We start from the raw sequence: 15,348 nt of genomic DNA, 5'->3' as shown, positions 1-15,348 counted from the left end.
AGTCCTTAACCCTTTCAGTGTTTTTGTCGAATATATTCGACATTTAAACGTACTCTAAAATATAATTTAAAACACAAGCCTAAGGCTGTGGTAGTCCGTGAAAAATACAATATAAAAAATCCCAGCCTAAAACTGTGTAGTCCTTAAATTTATTTCAAAAATCTACGCCTATGGCTGTGATAGTCCTTGAAAAATATATTTTAAAAAATCCTCGCCAACGGCTGTGATAGTCCTTGAAAAATATAATTTAAACCAGTGAGCGGAGCAGTATAGTTGGACGGGGCTGACCACACGATACCCTACACAACTACCACGGAACTCTAACTTTCTGACGACGTTTATTCTGAGCCTGAGCAATATTTCGTGATAGTTGCACCCTCTTGCCCGATTAGAGATCAACAGCACCTCTTCCTTACACTGACATATTTTCCGAATATTCCCAATATTTAGTAAAGCCCTTCAAATTACTTGTCCAGATTCCCCTCACCGTGGGTTGTGTTGTGATGTTCGGATTATAATTTTGGCCTATATATAGACTAGAAAAACCTAAAAAAAAATAAGTTTTCGGTCCACTTCATCCCAAAATTTTTATCTGATCACCACCGAAAATTATAGCCGATGTCCTTGACCATACCTGGATCCTCATTGAACATTTCAAAGCGATCAGCGCTATATTTCCGCCTTCTAGTGTGATAATGGGTTACTAAATAATATCTCAGTACGTAAGCACCTGTAAATATTTATGTGTAACTCCCACATCGGAACACGTACGGCAATATAATAGAATACAAATTTTGTCATTTTTAACACAAAAGTCAAGATCCATTTGACCCGCTAAATATTGACCGATCTTTATCAAAACAGACATGCTTATCTATGGCCCAATCCCCTTCTCCTTACAAAAATTCGCGGTGTTTGGGCCATAATTGCGGCCTCTGGAGCGACCAGAAAAACCGACAAAAATAAAGTTTTTGGTCCATTTCATCCCCTAAATATTAGCCGATCTTTGCCAAGAACCCATAACTGTGGCCTGTATCGTGTTTACAAATTATAACGGACATACGGACGGACACACATGTCTAGATCGACTCAGCTAGTCGAGATATGACGATCGGTATACTTAAAGGTGGGTCTAGGACCAATATTTCGCGGCGTTACAAACTCTTGGGGCTGCTCAAAGCTATAATACCCTGACAACATAGTTGTGTAGGGTATAAAAAGGTTCACCATTTACCTAAAATCGGGCGTATACATATATATGGGAGCTTTATCTAAATCTGAACCGATTTTCATGAAACTTAGCATACATTATTATAGACGCAATTCAGTACGCTATGCAAAATTTAGTGCAAGTCGAAAGATATATAGGGACTTTGGTGCACCATTTACCTCAAATCGGACGAAAATATATATGGGAGCTATATCTAAATCTGAACCGATTTTCAGGAAACTTAACACACATCATTCTAGACCTAATTCATTACGCTGTGCCAAATTTCGTGCAAATCGAAATATATATAGGGACGTTGGTGCACCATTGGCCTTAAATCGGACGAAAATATATATGGGAGCTATATCTAAATCTGAACCGATTTTCAGGAAACTTGACACACATCATTCTAGACCTAATTCATTGCGCTTTGCCAAATTTCGTACAAATCGAAAGATATAAAGGGACTTTGGTGCACCATTTACATTAAATCGGACGAAAATATATATGGGAGCTATCTCTAAATCTAACTTGATTTTCAGGAAACTTAAAACACGTCATACTAGGCCTAATTCATTACGCTGTGACAAATTTTGTGCAAATCGAATGATATATAGGGACTTTGGTGCACCATTTACATTAAGTCGGGCGAAAATATATATGGGAGCTACATCTAAATCTGAACCGATTTTCACGAAACTTAACACACATCATTCTAGACCTAATTCATTACGCTGTGCCAAATTTCGTGCAAATCGAAATATATATATAGGGACGTTGGTGCACCTTTGGCCTTAAATCGGACGAAAATATATATGGGAGCTATATCTAAATCTGAACCGATTTTCAGGAAACTTGACACACATCATTCTAGACCTAATTTATTGCGCTGTGCCAAATTTCGTACAAATCGAAAGATATAAAGGGACTTTGGAGCACCATTTACCTAAAATCGAGCGAAACTATATATGGGAGCTATATCTAAATATGAACCGATTTTCACGAAACTTTGCACACACATCATTCTAGGCCTAATACATTACGCTGTGCCAAATTTCGTGCAAATCGAAAGATATATAGGGACTTTGGTACACCATTTACTGTAAATCAAACGAAGATGTATACGGGAGCTATATCTAAATCTGAACCGATTTTTCCCAATTTCAATAGGGTTCGTCCTTGGGTCAAATAAGTGACCTATGCCAAATTTCATCCAAATCGGATCATAAATGCGACCAGTACTTTGTTCACAAAAATACATGGACGGACAGACGGACATGAGTAAATCGACTCAGAAAGTGATTCTATGCATATTCCCAAAAGGAACCATGTGTCTATCTCGTTTCCTTTTGCCTGTTACAAACATATGCACAAAGACATAATACCCTGTACCACAGTGTGGTGAAGGGTATAATAATACACGCCTATGTGGTCCTTGAAATTTTTTATTAAAAAATGCACGCTTATGGCTGTGGTAGTCCTTGAGAAAATATAATTTAAAAATCCAGACCTAAGGCTGTGGCAGTCCTTGAAAAATATAATTTAAAAAATATGGGCCTTAGGCTGTTTAGTACTTGAAAAAATCATATAAAAATTCCAAGCCTATGACTGTTATAGTCTTCGAAATTTTTCATTAAAAAAATCCTTTTCTATGGCTGTGTAGTCCTTGAAAAATTCATAAAAAAACCCACGCCTATGACTTTTATAGTCTTTGAAATATTTCATTTAAAAATCCTTCCCTATGGCTGTGATAGTCTTTGAAAAATATAATCAAATCGCCTATGGCTGCGCGGTCCTTGAAAATTTTAACTACAACAGTGATAGTTCTTGAAAAAGACAATCTAAAGAATCCTATCATAGGCCTGTAATAATCCCTGTAAAATAAAAATTAAAGCACTCTAGGATATGCCTTTAATAGTTTGAAAAATAAAATTTTTCAAAATCCACGCCTAGATGGATCCACCCTAATACATACACACATATAAATATTTTCCCTAATATAAAAGTATGTGTGTGCGCATTCACGAATGTTTATAAACTAACTGAAATGTGTGCAACATCTGTTGACTTCAAGTGTCCATTGGCGGTATGCCGTTCTCTCTTGAAATTGCAACGAACCATAAATAAGAACATCAATCACGACAGGTAACCACGGCAGGAAAAGTCAAGGTGTCAGTGACTTGTTCTTTTCGTTACCGACAAGCACTATATTATGTTGGTTCGGTGGTTGTGTGGCAATCACAATACGAAGTGTTAACGATGCAAACGGTGAAAAGCATACATAAAAATATATATATGATCAGAAAATTATTCCATAAAATAACCGCATGGATTTATGGGTGTGATGGAGAGGACATTTTGTTATTGGGCGATAAACATCAACATTTTGGTAAATGGAGATTTTGCCGGGCGATGTTGTCAGCCGCATCAATATAGTGGATAATAAATGGAAAATGTTGTCAATAAACGTGTTTAATCATACTTTCACACATATATATTTTCCCAAACCTCTATCTCAGCCATAGGTGTGGATTTTTTAATAAAATCGATAGATGGATGTGTTAAATAATATTCTTAGAACAACTCCACTCTTACATTTAATAGGAAAAACATATTTTTAATTCTCAAAAATACATACAAATTTGTTGTCCATCACCACTGACCTCAATTCAAATTTTCAAAAGTTCTCAAAAATGAATGTAAAAATTGCTATATATATATATAAATTACATGTACATAGAGCTTAGAAAATCAAAATGCAAAAATTTAAGTATTTCTGAAATAACATGTGGTTATTCAATTCTCTGGCATTTATAAATGTTATATAGAATTTTCTTCAATTGTAAATAACATTTACATCGTTGCATTCTGTTCCGGCAAAACACGTACATTTATATAACACTTCACACACACACATACACACTTACAAACAACATAAGCACACACACGACAACACAGACTTTGTTTTGTTGTAGATTTTAGTCCATGTCCGGCATTTAATAATTTTGTTATTGGTTTTGGAAACCACCGCCATTGGTGGTGGTCATCACAGGCTGATGGTCATCGTTGGCCGAGTGCAACGTATCGGTGTTCGAGTTCCCATTTACAGCACAGTCAATCTGTGTCAGGCACACACACTCATGTATTTGTGTGAGTTGTTATTTTTAGCATTTAAATTTAGCACAAAAACATTTCCTGCAGGAGGTTTTCTAAAATTGTGAACATAACGAAACACACACACGCACACACTGAACAACAACAGCCATCCACATCCGTGATCCGTTTATGTCATCCGCAGCGGTTGCTTGTCCTGGAATACGTTAAAAGCTTAAAAGGTTTGATGCACTTATTGCTGATGCTGTTGTTACTGTTGTTGGCATAGCCAACCAGACAAGGTAACGCTGGCAATAACAGGGGTGGGGATGGAGCCAATGGTGACTGTGGAAGGTATGACGATTGGTCAGTTGAACGTTTGACCAAATCAAATTGGTTTGTCCTTTAATTGTTGCCATAAAATTGCTATCGATGACAGTGTTTTTCGTATTTCGTCGCATTTCCCCTGACACTTGGCCGTACAATGGCCCCCCAGGCGACAAAAGTGTTAAACAATTAAAAATGTATTCAATACTTTTTGCAAGCAATTAAGTGCTGGTATCAACGTCATCGGGATCGTAGTCGTGGTAACGTGGGCTGCACCATTTGTACGGAGTGATGGTGTAACTGCTGCCTTGCAAATTTGCATGAATGCTTTGAATAGTCCATACATATATCGTTTCGAAAGGTCATCGAATAATTTAAACTCGTTTTTACCTTGAATGCAGAAAAATGGAGCGAAATTAAATTATTTAAAATTTTAATTGTTTTTTACATAAGCGTGAATTTTTTTAAATAATATTTTTTGGATAATATCCCAGTCATAAGCGTGGATTTTTTAAATAATATTTTTTTGAAATCTATCAAAGCCATAGGCGCTGATTTTTTAAATAATATACATATATATATATATATATATATGATTTTTTTTAATACATATCACTGCCATAGGCGTGGATTTTTTAAATAATATGTATTGAAAACTATCATAGCCATAGGCGGGGATTTTTCAAAAAATATTTTTTGAAAACAATCATAGCTATAGGCGTGGATTTTTTTAAATAATATTTTTTGAAAACTAACACATAAATAATATTTTCTAGAAAAATATCACAGCCATAGACGTGAATGTTTTAAATTATATATATATATATATATATATATATATTATTGATTTTTATTATTATTTTATATACTTTTTTTGAAAACTATCACATTTTTTATACCCTCCGTCCGTCTTTCCGTCCGTCTGTTGTAATCTCGCTATCTTCTGAAGGAATTGCGATATGGTGCTGAAATTTTGCATTGTCTTTTGTCTGCAGCCATAGCTCTCATATAAGGGTACCCCCCAAATTTCGGTATTTTGGGGTTCTTAAGCGCGTTTTTCAACCAAATTCGCTGAAATTTGCTACATTGGGTTCTTATTGGGCACTAAATGTCTCCACAAAAAATTATAAATATAGGACCACTTCTTTTAATAGCCCCCATATAATGGTACCTCCAAATATTCAGTATTTTGGGGGTTTTGATCGTATTTTTCCACCGAATTGACTGTAATGTAGTATTTAGAGCTCTTAATATGTTCCAAATCTCTCAACAAAAAATTATAAAAATAGGTCCATTTTTCCGGATAGCCCCCATTAAAGGGTACTCCCAATTTTCGGTATTTTGGGGTTCTTGAGGGCGTTTTTCAACCGAATTCACTGAAATTTGCTACATTGGGTTCTTATTGGGTACTATTTTTTCGGATAGCTCCCATATAAAGGTACCCCCAATTTTCGGTATTCTGCGGTTCTTGATCGCTTTTTTCAACCGAATTTGCTGCAATTTGGTATTTTGTAGTCCTATAAGGTAACAAATCTGCCTACCAAAATTTATTTATATTCGCCCCCTTTTTGGATAGTCCCCATATAATCCCCTTTTTATACCCTTCACCACACTGTGGTACAGGGTATTATGTCTTTATGCAAATGTTTGTAACAGGCAAACGGAAACGAGATAGACACATGATTCCTTTTGAGAATATATTACTTTCTGAGACGATGTATGCATGTCCGTCCGTCCGCCTGTTTGTCCATGTTAAATTGTAAACAAAGTACAGGTCGCATTTATAATCCGATTTGGATGAAATTTGGCACAAGTCACTTATTTGGCCCAAGGACGAACCCTATTGAAATTGGTGAAAATCGGTTCAGATTTAGATATAGCCCCTATATATATTTTTGTCCGATGTAGGCACCAAAGTTCCTATATATCTCTCGATTTGCATAAACTTGGCATAGAGTACTGAATTAGGTCCAGAATGATGTGTGCTAAGTTTCGTGAAAATCGGTTCAGATTTAGATATAGCTCCCATATATAGTTTTGTCCGATTTTATGTAAATGGTGCACCATAGTTCCTATATATATATATATATATATATATAAAGTCCCTATCTTTAGATTGAATTGAGTCTAGAATTACATATGATAAGTTTCGTAAAAATCGCTTCATATTTAGGTATAACTCCCATATGTATTTTCGTCCGATTTTATGTAAATGGAGTACCAAAGCCCCTATATATCTTTCGATTTCACGAAACTAGCCTGGTGTACTAAGTTAAGTCTAGAATAATGAATGATGATGAACCTGAAAATCGGTTCAGATTTTAATATAGCTCACGTATATATTTTCGTCCGATTTAATGTAAATGTTGAACCTAAATCCCTATATATCTATCGATTTCCACCATGTTTGGCATTGCGTACTAAATATCGGTTCAGATTTTGACATAGGTCCCACATATATATTTTAGTAAATGGTGCACCAAACTCCTAATGTTTGTCCGATTGACACGAAATTTTGCACAACGTACCATATATATTTCCAAAGGGTGCCTTATTGAGATTATAAATTTAACAGTGCGGCATACTGAGTCGCGTGTATCATTTTTGCTATAAATCGATTTCCTTAAATATGAATGAAATTTAGCATAGGTTGACATGACATGGAATTGTTAGGATACATATATAATATACATATAGTGGTGAAGGGTATCATATAGTCGGTCCCGTCCGACTTTACTACTTTCCTTATTGGTTTATATTAAAATAGTTATCTGATTTGTTCAGAGTTTTGAGTTTTGTACTAAGACTCTATTATAATCATTTCGCCTGTGGAGGATATCAAGATAACAAATTAGAACGTAAGGTTCGATAATGAACTATAGCCGCATTTAGACCTAGCCCCTGTGTGGAGGTTACAGAAGGAGTGGACTGATATTTCCCATCTTCGAATTTGAAGAAATTTGAAGTTTGGAAGAAATAATAAGATGGGCAAAGTTTGAATGAAATTTTAATTTTCTGAAACGGATTTGGTCCAAAGAAACATGGGGTCTAGAACCAATATTGCATTAGCCATAGGGCTGAGGCTATAACAGGGATGCGAAATGAAATTATTCAAATTGTACTGGCTTTCAATAAAATGTGTACTTTTTCCAGTCCGATTGTACTTTTTATATATTTTTAAATAAAATTTTTATTGTTATTAACAATTAATAAAAACACACTTAAAAAATTAATTAAGATTTGAAGCAGTCGAAGTATGTACTATGTTCCTTTCTTTGGTTTTAATTATATTTTGATATGAAAATACCCTTTCCATATTTGTAGATTCTCTTCTCTATAAAAATTTGTGATATATAAGGAAACATATCTTCGTCTTCGTTTAGTTCATTTTTGACTTCAGTCACCATTGACCAACAAGTGCATATATTGTCGTTTTTGAAAGACTTAATAATTTCTACATGCATTCTGGCACCCTCAGACTGCATTTCTAATTTTATATTATTTATGATTTTTGTACATATGCAAGAACAAAAATAACAGTAACCAGTAAGGAAAGTAGTAAAGTCGGTCGGCACCGACTATATGATACCTTTCACAGCTTTGTGTATATTAAACAGATAAATCCTAACAGACATCGAATTTTTGAAGGATCATTAACATGAAAATGGATCCTTAAACATGCCATCCTGCACATTTTGAGATCCTGGTGTATCATGTACTTGGGTCTTTGGTGAATCATTGACTTAAAATTGTACGAAACTATATATAGGAGCTATATCTAAATAAAAACCGATTTTAACTAAACTTGCCACACGTTATGTTATAGTAACTTCAGTACGTAGCGCTAAATCTTGTGCCGATTGGACCCACTTTGGTGAAGCATATATCCAATATATCCAACTTCTAGGTTATACTAACTTCAGTACGTTGTGCAAAATTTTAAACTTAACACACATCATTCTAGACCTAATTCAGTACACTATACCAAATTTAAAGCAAATCGATAGATATATATAGGGACTTTGGTACACCAATTACATAAAATAGGACGAAAATATATATTGGAGCTATATCTAATCTGGACCGATTTTCAGGAAACTTAGCACACATCGTTCTAGACCTAATTCATTACGCTATGCCAAATTTCGAGCAATTCGAAAGATATATAGGGACTTTGGTACACCATTTAAATTTAATAGGACGACAAAATATATGGGAACTATATCTAAATCTGAACCGTTTTTCCCCCAATTTCAATAGGGTTCGTCCTTAGGCCAAATAAGTGACCTATGCCAAATTTTATCCAATTCGGATCATGAATGCGACCTGCACTTTGTTTACAATTTAACATGGACAAACAGACGGACGGAGATGCATAAATCGACTTAAAAAGTGATTCTATGCATATTCTCAAAAGGAACCATGTGTCTATCTCGTTTCCTTTTGCCTGTTACAAACATATGCAAAAAGGCATAATATCCTGTTCCACAGTGTGGTGAAGGGTTTAAAAAGGATTTGAAAATTCTGAAATAATAGAATCGAGCCTTAACTTTTGGGAATCAGCTTCAAAATCATTGAGTGTAAAATAATATTGAAGTGATTTCCACTGCGCCAAAATTGTTTCAATAACTTCTTGACGTTAAAGCCATCGAGTTGTTGAGTATTTAAAAACAACATGCATATCTGTACCGAAACATTCCTGAAACAATGAAAAATCATCTCTCTCATAGAACTGTTACAAAAATAATAATTAATATCTTTACTGAATTTATCAACCTGATCGGGAATTCTGAATTGGCATAGGACACTACGTTTAAACTGTGGCAAATTCATCCATTCTTAACGACGGCGGGGATGGCGATCTATTTCATATTGAATGTTTAAGCACGTCTAATACATTTAAGTGAGAATAGTTCGATACAATTTAGAAATAGTGCTAAATATGTCATTGGGGTGCTATTGTTCTTCTGACTTCCAAATAGTGCTAAAATTAGTACAATTGTACCAACTTTTGCATCCCTGGGCTATAATTATCCATTAAAAAAATTTGTATTATGGTTTGTATATGGTATTATGGTTTACATAATCCGTTTTTAGAAATGTGTATAGGTCCACTTTTTGGTATGTTCCCTATATTTTCATTTCTAGTACCTGACAGTATATCTATGGGGGGGTGTATCCAAAATCCCGGCCGAACTTAACGCTTTTTCACTTGTTTATATTAAAATAGTTATATGATGTTTTCCATGTTTGGTTTTGGTTCTAAGACTCTTTTTGTAATTATTTCATCTGCGGAAGATACGAACCCATGTTCGAACTTGAACTAATTTTGGTTGAAATCAAAAATTTTTGAAACAAATTTGGTCCAAAGAAACATGGGGTCTTGGACTAATATTTAGAACGATAATCGGTTTTTAGAAATGTCGGTACACTTTTTGGTATGTTCCTATATTTTTATTTCAAGTACCTGTCATTATATCTATGGTGGAGGATATCCAAAGTTCGGGCCGGCCGAACTTAACGCTTTTTCACTTGTTTTTTTTACTATCACAGCCCTAAGCGTGGATTTTTTGAATAATCCTTTTTTTAAATTATAGCTGTTTATTATAACCTTCTATTATACATCGTGTGGAATAAAAGTTCAACACAACTGATAATAAATTATTCACAATTGTTTCTATATATAACGAACATTTATTGTTCAAATAAAAAACCGCTCCCCCAAAATATGTATGTATGAACACTCACCCACACATACGCGCATCAAACATCCACTTTGGTCTAAACACTCTTCAAAGTTGTATTGAAAATGAAGGATGTGAATGATGTATGCGCTATGCTAATGACTTAATAGGATGTTGGTAACATCGTCAGCGACGACTGATGGTTGAAACGAGCGAGCGAATGACTGACAGAATGAATGCATGCATGCATGTGCATGCATCATTGCATGACGAATGAGTAACCCACAAAATGAACGAATGTACCACAAATTTACCGCACACACTACCAACAGCAGCACCACTAAAACCAACACTATCGCGTACCTTCACCTGGCCTAACAACGCGAACGTGCTAATAGAGAACCTAACCCCCCCATCGAACCATGAATGAAAAGTGTTGACATCAATTTGAATTTGGAAAACGAAAAATAAAGTTGTACTTTATTTTGCTGTTGTTGTTGTTATTGTTGTTGTCGTTGGTACTGAATGAAGTGTTGGTTGTAGCAGCAGCAGTTATCGTCTTTGTTTTTGTTGCTGTTACTATTGTTCTTGTTGTTTTGTTGCTTTCGGTGAATAGTTAATGTGGCATTTAATTGATTGAATTGAATTTCACACGAATTTACTTAAAGGATGGAGATGAATATGTAAATGAAATTTGATAGAAGAGTAAATGCGATAAAGGAGAAGAATTTTACTTTAAAATACTGACTTTTGAATGTTGTTTAATGCTTAGCGCGAAAATCAACTATGCCAAATGTGGATTCAATCTTATAGTCAATTCGCTTCAAATACGTTTTACAAATGTTCTATAGGAGAGTTAGCAGAAGTGATCCTATCTTCAGACTTGAGATGAGTTTGGTACATCCCTTCAACTCTTACGATAGTCCTTTTAAAAAATATTCTTCAAAAATCCAACCTTGTGAAAATCTTTGGAAAAATATTCTTTAAACAATCCATGATTGTGTTAGTCATTGAAAGAATTATTCGTTAGGTGTTGAAAATCATCCCATAAAACTTAAAATAATAGAAACAAATTTTTCTCAATTTGTCATAAATTTCACTCTCCTCCCCATTTTGTTTGGTTTTTTTCCAGTGACCTCTTGAAAAAACTATCCGTCAAGGCCGGTCTAATTGGCTGTTTCCGTGGCCTCGTTGTCAACGGCGAAATCTTGGACATTTACAGTTACATGTCCGTGCACTTGTCGGAAATTATCAAAGATTGCAAACCATCCTGTGTGCCAAATCCTTGTAAAAACGGAGCCGAATGCAAGGAGCTGTGGAGTACATTTAAGTGTGTGTGCAACAACACTTGGGCACACATCGGAGAGTTCTGTGAAACCAGTAAGTATAGCTGTGCTGGTTGGTTGACTGGCCGGCCGGCAATCAACGGCTTGGTGACAATCTCACACGCTGTGATTGCCACTTGGCCGCACTTCGATTTGTACAATTACTTATAATTATTTCTTAACACTTTCTTACGCGTTTCCTCCCGCCGCTACACGCGTCTTCATCTCCATCGCTGCCATCACTCAGATATTAATGAAAAGGCACTTACATTCATTAACCGCGAATCGTTCTTGATGCGCAACTACTTAAGTGCCACCGCCCAGCCCACCGACGCCCAAGTCGGTTTCGTTGACGAGGAACGGGAAATGCTTAAAGGTGTCTTGAACAAGGACATACTCATTAATTTACGCACTTACGACACCAACTCGATGGTCCTGTACGCCAACGATCATTATAATAATTTCGTCCACTTGTTCATAACGGGCGGACGAGAGATTGTCTTCCTCTATAATTACGGCGATGAAATTGTTAATTTGACGATAGTCGACGAGAGCGTGAGTACGCTGAAGAGCATTCAAGTGGCAATTGTACGGCAGCCGGAACACACAGAGATGCATGTGAACGGAAAGAGTGTGGTGATTGAGAAGGGTACCCAACTATTAGATGAATATTCAAATAAACCGTGGAAAAATCCTGAAATGGGTAAGTGTGCAAGAAGAAGAAGAAGAAAAATTATATTTGTGTTAGTGACTGTGTGTGTGTGTGTAATTGTTCTGAAGATAAGTATCACTGAATAAATATTTATTAGTGAAATGAAATTGATTTGAAACTGGCATTGATGAAAATGAATGGAAATAGAAATTGTAAAATTTGTATTATGTGTGTGTGGGCGTACAATGATGCTGGGTATTTGAAACGTAGCCTCTAATTTGTAATGTAAGTCAATTTGCATATTTTCAGATACAATTTTTGGTAGGAAGAATTATTATTATTTTATATTATACTAGCTGGACCCGTGGCACTTCGCTGCCCCTATCAAAGGCCAAAAAAGTAATGGTAATTTTTACGATGGAATGTGTAACTGACTTAGAATTTTTAAACGTATAACATTATTGTTATGGGAAAAACTCGTAACTCAAGTGACAGTGCATTCCAACATCACGCAAATATTCCAAATTCGAGGTACCAAAATATTGGGGTTTCTGGAGGAGAGTGTGAAAGGAAACATACTTAAGTGTCCACGTAATATATTTAGTGAATAAATCATTCAAAAGAACTTCCAAGAAAGCGAGTAATATATTCCGACGCGTGATTGTCACTACGTAGATTATAAATAAAGCGTGTTATGGTATTAATAATTCGCTTTAGCTTATTAACATGCAAATCAATGGATCCCGAATACACTCCAAGTCCATATAAGAGCAGTGACATTAACGGAGCATTTGCCAGTATTAACTTTACACGTTGCGTTAAATATAAATTAGATGCAAAAATTCTACGCAAAGTGTTCTAATCCTTCCCCGCTAAAACAGTTGCTGTACAACAATAATTTTGCACTGATCTAGGAATATATTGAAGGATGGGGGATTATGATTATTAGAACAAAATCCCAAAGCTTTTGGTTTGAAAATAATGCACAGAACGCAGTGCATAAAACCTTCCATCAAAGTAGAAGTATCCATTGAAAAGCAGTAATAGGATCAGCGAATAAAAATTAAAGATGTATCTAAATTTGTCATATCCCAGTTTCCGACTTTTAACGTGCCTTCTAGATGATCAAACGATTTATAATTAAAATTCACACTATTCACTTCGGTGTTTTTTAAGCCAAATAACATTTTTTCCAAAGTAAATATGTTGTCACAAACTGAAAAAAACAGTAAGGAAAGCAGTAAATTCGGACTGGGCCGACTATATGATACCATTCACCACTTTGGGTATATTCTACATATGTACCCTAACAGTCGTCGCCATTTTGAAGGAACAATGACATGAAATTGAACGAACTTAAATAAGTGAAATTTATCTAACATCAATTCCTACACATGTCATTCTGCAACCCATGCTAAATTTTATAAATCCATTTTAAGCAAACTTGACACACGCTATTTGGTATGTTGCTCGGTTTAAAATTTAATCTCAATCAGACATCCATTGATTACATGGTGTACATTTACCATGAACCGAATTCAAGGAAACTTACCAGAGATTAATTTATATCGGACGAACATATATATGGAAGCTACATCTAAATCTGAACAGATTTTTACGAAACTTTGCTAGACTATTCTACACTTAATTCAGTACGCTATGCCAAAATTCGTGCAAATCGTTTATATAGAGGCTTTAATGCACCATTTACATAAAATCGGACGAAAATATATTTTGGAGCTATATCTAAATCTGAACAGATTTTCACGAAACTTTGCACGCATTATTCTAGACTTAATTCAGTCCGCTTTGCCAAAATTCGCGCAAATCGAATGATTTTCAGGGGCTTTGGTGCACCATTTACCTAAACTCAGGCAAAACTATATATGGGAGCTATATCTAAATCTGAATCGATTTTCATCGAAACTTAGCACAAATCATTTCAGACTTAATTCAGTACGCTATGACAGAATTCATGTAAATCGAATGATATATAGCGACTTTGGTGTACCAATTACCTAAAATCGGTCGAAACTATATATGGAAGCTATATCTAATTCTGAACCGATTTTCACGAAACTTAGCATACATCATTCTTGACCTAATTTAGTAGGCTGTACCAAATTTATTGCAAATCGAAAAATATATAGAGACCATTTACATTAAATCGGACAAAAATATATATGGGAGCTATATCTAAATCTGAACCAATTTTCATGAAAATTGGCACAATCATTCTGGACTTAATTCAGTACGCTATGCCAAAATTGGTGCAAATCGAATGATATATAGCGACTTTGGTGTACCAATGACCTAAAATCGGGCGAAACTATATGGGAGCTATATCTTAATCTGAACCGATTTTTACGAAACTTAGCACACATCATTCTTGGCATAATTCAGTATGCTATACCAAATTTCGTGCAAATCGAAAGATATATAGGGACCATTTACATTAAATCGGACGAAAAAATATATAGGAGCAATATGTGAATCTGAACCGATTTTCACCAATTTCAATAGGGTTCGTCCTTGGGCCAAATACATGAGCTGTACCAAATTTTAACCAAATCGGATTATAAATGCGACCTGTACTTTGTTTACAATTTAACATCAACAGATGGACGGGCGGACAGACGAACATGCATAAATCGACTCAGAAAGTGATTCTATGCATATTATCAAAAGGACCATAGGTCTAGTGCGATTTCTTTTGCCTGTTACAAATATATGCACAAAGACATAATACCCTGTACCACAGTGTGGTGAAGGGTATAATTAATGTCAATTATTTTATTGAATTTTCTATTTTCAATATACATAGATACATACATATGAATTTTGTGTATTTAAAAATATATCCTCATTGTTCCAAAATATATCCTCATCGGATGATCCGTATTTGCATCCATTTTACTCAACCATATTTTCAGGTCTAAAAATATACACATAGCCAGTGTTGCCAATTTAGCACTTTTAATGCTAGATTTAGCACTTTTTAAACTCGTTTAGCACCAAAAAAAAAATTGATCTAGCACCTAGCATCTATTTTAGCAT

The 15,348-nt window shown here is 35.1% G+C and overlaps 1 protein-coding gene across 1 annotated transcript; it reads left to right on the top strand.

The window, feature by feature from the left end:
* Positions 1–11,446: 11,446 nt before the first annotated feature.
* LOC133328400 (axotactin-like) lies at positions 11,447–12,342 on the top strand (the record flags this gene model as incomplete). Its single annotated transcript, XM_061536973.1, has 2 exons — positions 11,447–11,694; positions 11,887–12,342. Coding segments are annotated over 2 exons (704 nt in total), but the record flags the coding sequence as incomplete, so codon positions are not given.
* Positions 12,343–15,348: the final 3,006 nt, after the last annotated feature.

This window comes from Musca vetustissima, unplaced genomic scaffold (assembly GCF_032173495.1).
Source record: "Musca vetustissima isolate MV318-11 ecotype Yass unplaced genomic scaffold, APGP_CSIRO_Mvet_v1 utg151713, whole genome shotgun sequence".
Taxonomy (NCBI): Eukaryota; Metazoa; Arthropoda; class Insecta; order Diptera; family Muscidae; genus Musca; species Musca vetustissima.
The sequence above is the reverse complement of the archived record's forward strand: the minus strand, read 5'-3'. Positions and strand labels throughout refer to the sequence as shown.